This window comes from Saccoglossus kowalevskii, chromosome 21 (assembly GCF_978046115.1).
Source record: "Saccoglossus kowalevskii chromosome 21, keSacKowa6.1, whole genome shotgun sequence".
Classification (NCBI taxonomy): Eukaryota; Metazoa; Hemichordata; class Enteropneusta; family Harrimaniidae; genus Saccoglossus; species Saccoglossus kowalevskii.
In genome coordinates this window covers 14,540,720-14,546,400 of record NC_140661.1, presented here as the reverse complement: position 1 = coordinate 14,546,400, position 5,681 = coordinate 14,540,720, and the positions used below count along the sequence as shown (strand labels likewise).

General features: G+C 34.1%; 1 protein-coding gene across 1 annotated transcript in view; it reads right to left on the bottom strand.

The window, feature by feature from the left end:
- Positions 1-1,078: 1,078 nt before the first annotated feature.
- Positions 1,079-5,681, bottom strand: part of LOC100374813 (uncharacterized) — a 92,364-nt gene continuing 87,761 nt past the window's right edge. The window contains 1 exon segment of the mRNA XM_085494868.1: positions 1,079-2,494. Within this exon segment, the coding sequence (XP_085350994.1) occupies positions 2,352-2,494 (143 nt within the window). The 3' untranslated portion in view covers positions 1,079-2,351.

Genomic DNA, 5,681 nt, shown 5'->3' with positions numbered 1-5,681 from the left:
TATGGCAGGATATCCTGGCTCAGTTCTTTTTTTTTAAATCAGGCTATGTTTATGATCTTCTTTGCTGTAAATACAAATAATATAATGTTTTGAGTTATCAGGAAAGAATTTCTTGTTATCACCAAACGTAGTGTGTTAATGATTGTACTGCCGCATTCCAATAGAAGTCGCGCCCATTATTTTTTGAATAATTGAGATCCAAAAAATCATCATTTCCCATATGTGCGGATGCTCTAATAGAAGCTGCATTCCCTCTGAATAGAAGCCGCGGTGTCTAATACAGATTTTACAGTACTACTTTTTCGCTTGTCTCTATTATTTTAACAGTTCCTATTTCCTCCTAGCACCTTTGCTCTAAACAATGAAAATTTTTCAAAATGAGGTTTTTCTCATGCCCATCTGGGATTCAAATCCAGGACGTTCAAAAACATTATTTTGTTCAGTAGTGTGGGGAAAGTAAACACCACCTTGATCATGCAAGAATAACATGCCAATTGGCTTTTTGCTCAATGGGGAAATTTCCTGTGTTTTCAGGCAGTGTGTAATATTAGTAATATGCACAGATTTTGACAAAAAACTTATTGTTGCTTCTATCAGCATGTACCGGTAGTAATAACAAGTATGTACATAAATTTGGGAAATTTGTCTTGATGTAAAATTTAGAGCACTCTATCAGAAAATGTATTTCATCTTCCATAACATTACTATCACACTGTTTATAATTTCTATTTATGATAATCATAAGTTTCCTAGTAGTTGCAACATGCCAGTCTGTACTTTCACTGGCTGACCTCCTCAAATAAAAAGTTTGATTTTTGCATATTCTGGTAATGTTCATAAACATGTTTTTTTTTTTTTAAAAAGTGGTGGCATCTTTAGCTAAAAGAACCTTGCTTTCGCAATTCAGTTTTATTTGATCAAAACTGGTTATACTAATCTTGCAAAATTGTGATTCAAAGTTCATATATAAGAATGAAAGAGAATTTTAGAATACTCAATGTGTATTCGTAGGGAATCACTGGATTTATTATCCCCAATATCATTTAACATGATAAAAAAAATATTTCACTGATAAGAATTCTTGTGGTGGGAAAACATTTTTTTTATTGACAATTACAGAACACTATCTATTCCTCAGTCTTCATCTTAACTACACTCAGGAATAAGTGGTAACTTACCAAGCCTACTCCCCGATATGCAAACCAAATACCGGTACTGTTATAGAAGTCATTCACTTCTCATGAACAAAAAATGCCACATTCAGACCTACAGTCCTTTTACAGTATTCTAATAAACAAGCAGCCTCTGTTGAGATGATTATGCAAATTTGACAATTAGTATACATAAATTTCAACCCCAAACTAAATTATGTGAAGAAAGCTTAGAAAGAACTCTTGTGTGCTGGAGGCATGAAGTACCAATATTGTATTTAAAAATATAATTGCAAGCAATGATCAGGACGGTTTTACAATTTATATGGTCCTCTGTAACATAAAAACTAATCAGGTTTGTGCATTATTCCCAGAGCATCCATGTACCAACGATTTAAAAAAATCAAAACATTCTAGTTTGTGCATAAGGATTCATTAATAATCCCTGGATTTCAACCCAAAACTAATCAGGTCTGCACCACGTTTCATTGAAATATCACCAGAAAATCCAATAAGTAGAACAGCTATGCATCAAGTTTCATTAAAAAAAAAAAAAAAAAACATACATGTACCATCATTGTGACAACACACATTGGATTAAATATAGTTGTGATTTAGAGTTTAATTAAACTCAATTATAAGGCAATACAACGATTAATATAAATTGAACCATAACTTCCCTATTTACTTAAATTCTAACATAGTCACAAGTCGGTGTAAAGTTAAATTGAAGTCATCACAATGTTGTTACCCACACACACTACAGTTTAATTGTATTTATGTACCAAGATTCATTGAAAAAAGACAAGTACTTAATATGCTCAGATTTAAATCAAAACTAAAGGTATGTCCATTGTCCTAGAGCATCCGCAGATATTAACCCCAAAACAGGTCTGTTCATTGTAATGTGATGATTAGTGCTTGAGATATCAGTGGAAAATTGTCTACCGGTAACCAATATGCATGTATTTTTACCCAAAACTTGTCAGGTCTGCACCTTGTCCCAGAATTCTACTCAGTTCTTTAGTAGATATCAGTGGAACAACTAAAAATTAGGTAATTAATATGCATCGATTAAAGACTGTATAAATAAATCTTTTACATTTTCAGTAATACATATAATAATCACAACAATTTCAAATACATATTCATGCGAAGATTCATTTACACTTATTATTCCATTGTAAAGTTCATTAACCTCTAGTGAGGCATCCAAGTTTTCTCAGATATAGGTAACCTGCCCTCTAGTGGTGGGGTTACAAGCATGATGTCTGTAATAGGTGCCATCCTCGGTGATCCATATATTTTTGATAATTCTTTTATACGAGGCTGTGGTAACAATGCTAATAATTGAATAGAAAACATATTGTGAGTAACATGCAAAAGTGAAAATATTGTAATTGTGACATTCCCACCACACTATATTAACATTTGCCTGAATTAAATCTTTATGGACCAGATATTGCTTTTGCGGTCATATACCTTTTACATGTAGTTGTAAATACAATTTTACCATGGCATGACCTCAAACACAACGTCATTTTGATTGATGAAAAACCATGGTGTGATACAGGAAATTATTGCCCTGATGTGAGGGCGCAGTTAGGAAACGTGCAGCGAATTGTTTTTTGCCTACATAAACCTTGATACTCTGATTTGAACAAAACTAAAAGTTGTTTCTGTAGCTGAGTGAGCATTACATGTTGACCTTTTCACCACCAAATTCTTATTCTTTTTTTTTCTGGGAGCGAACAAAAAAAAATTACCATTAGTAAATTTTCAGTTTTTTGTCCTATCTTCTGAAGTGCAGACTATAACAAGACTTTTTTGTGAATTTGTGATGAAAAAAGGGAACTGGTGGTGAAAAGGCTAAACAATTTCTTTTGTATGGCTTGTCAACTGACGGCGAATCCCCGAGTGTGAGTAGCCCCGATTACGTCACAGCTAAAGATTATCTAAATTTTAGGCAGTGACACACACTGAATAAATTATATTGTCGACGCATTTAAATCAAAACCATGATTAAATCGTGCAAATATCAGCCGTTAGCCATTTTCTGGGTTGGAATACATTTTTGAAGGGTTCCCTCTATAGGTCAATGGCAAACAAAAAAATTTACTTGATGCTGATTGGTGGAAATAGTGGGCGTGTGCTAAGATTCCCCAAGCTACTGTTATTTGTGAAAATACAGTCGGCAAATACACTGAATCGAATACATGGCATGGTAAACGTACACTGCATGCGTGATTCGAACCAACACTCGCATACGGCACCTAATCGCCTAGCTTAACCTCGCGTGCATGTCTTTCTCTCAGCCACTGAGCATCCCCCCAAAAAAAGACGCTTAATAATCGCGCTTATTACGTGTAGAGAACATGAAACCGTCCTCGCCGATCCACCAGACATCAGGGCAAAGGCACTCAAATCAGTATGTACTATGATCGTGAAAATCAAAATTAAAGTCGCAGCATTATAACCATGCATAAATACGGAAATATAATTGTGAATTCATAACAGCTGCTGACATATAAAATAAAGCAAGTAAATAACATGGAATTGTTTTTTTTTTTAGTTCCATGATAACACTGAATAAGTGGCATGGTAAATACTTCATCAGATCAAAGTAAACATGTACTGTGTGCGCGACTCAAACCAACACTTGTGCACAGCGCCTAATCGCCTAGATTTGGGTCACGACATGTCTTTCCCTCAGCCAACAATCATGTAGTAAACTTGCCACAATTTGCAGCAATGTATGTCATTCTCGAACTGGCAGCCATAGTACCGGTACACCAATTTTTGAATTAAAGTTGTCATTATTTCAGCCAAACAGCTGTGATGGTAGCTTACGTGGAGAGGAAACGCTTCGAACATTTTCCAACCTAGAAAATGGGTATCGTAAAATCTGTATTAGATGCTGCATCCATAATAGAAGTTGCACCCATTCTTTTGAACAATTGAGAACCAAAAATTCAACATTTCTCATATGTGTAGATACTCTAATAGAAGCCACATTCCTGTGTTGTATTGTACCATTTTAATACAGATTTCACAGTAATATTTGCTTGATCTGATCATGGTTTTGATTTAAATATGTTGACATTATAATTCATTCAGTGTGTGCGATTTTTTTTCAAAGTTAAACTGTGTATCAATGCCTAAAATTCAAATAATGTTTAGCTGTGACGTCATCGAAGCTGAGGAGTGTCCTTCATTCTCGCAGCACTCGGGGATTCACTGTCAGTTGACAAGCCTCTGTGTATGGTTTGATTTATTCCAGAGCCCACAAGTTCAATTAATATGCATGGTTTTCAACATTAAACTAATCATGTCTGTAAATAATGTGGAGAAAGTCGAAAATTAACTATTATGCATGAATTTTAACTCAAAAATAATTATTTCTGTGCATTGCCCCAAGTTTCAATGAAATCTTCTTCTTAGGATATTCTTATATGTTCTGAGGACATTAAATGTACCGGTAACAAAGTATGGTGATACAGTTCTTTTAAATTAAATAGTACTGTAAAATCTGTATTAGAAGCTGTGGCTTCTATTAAAATGGTACAATGCAATAAAGGGGATGCGGCTTTTATTGGAGCATCTACACATATGAGAAATGGTGAATGTTTGTTTCTCAATTGTTCAATAAGAATGGGTGCGACTTTTATTAGAGATGCGGCTTCTAATACAGATTTTACGGTACTTTATTTTATCACCAGACTTTCTCGTCTAAAATTTTCTGAATTTTTCTGGGAAATGAACCCTAATTTTGTTGCCAACAAACAAAATTTTAGTAAATTTTCAGATTTGACTGACAAAATTTGACTATTTTGTCCCAATCATCTGAAGGAAAGGTCAGACTATGAACCTGACTATTTTGTGAATTTGTGATAATAATAATAACTCTATTTAATTAAGCGCAACAATTCCAACATATGAAGATCAAAGGCGCTGATACAATAAACAATCAGTCAAATATTAAAAGCACATTTAAATAAGTGCGTTTTCAGTCTGGATTTAAAAATGTCTACTGAAGGACTAGAACGAACAGACAGAGGTAATTCATTAAAAAGTTTAGGACCTAAATTTTCAAAAGCACGGTCTTTGTATAACACCTTGGACTTTTTACTACACATCTGACGAGTTTTAATAAGAAACTTCGATTCAGATCTTAAACTACGACTCGGTACATAAAATTCGATTAATTCACATAGATAATTTGGGGCAAAACCATACAAAGATTTATACACTAGTAAAAGTAATTTGAAATTGATTCTTTGTACAACTGGTAACCAATGAAGTTTAATAAAAATGTCTGTAATGTGGTCATATTTTCGAGCACGAGTGACAAGGCGGGCTGCTGCATTTTGTACACGAATAAGAGGTTTTATCTTAGTTACAGGGAGACCAGACAATAATGAATTACAGCTGTCTAAGCGAGAAGATATGAAAGCATGTACCAACTTTTCAGTATCAGATTGGGATAATGATTTACGAATACGATTAATATTTCTTAGATGGGAATATCCA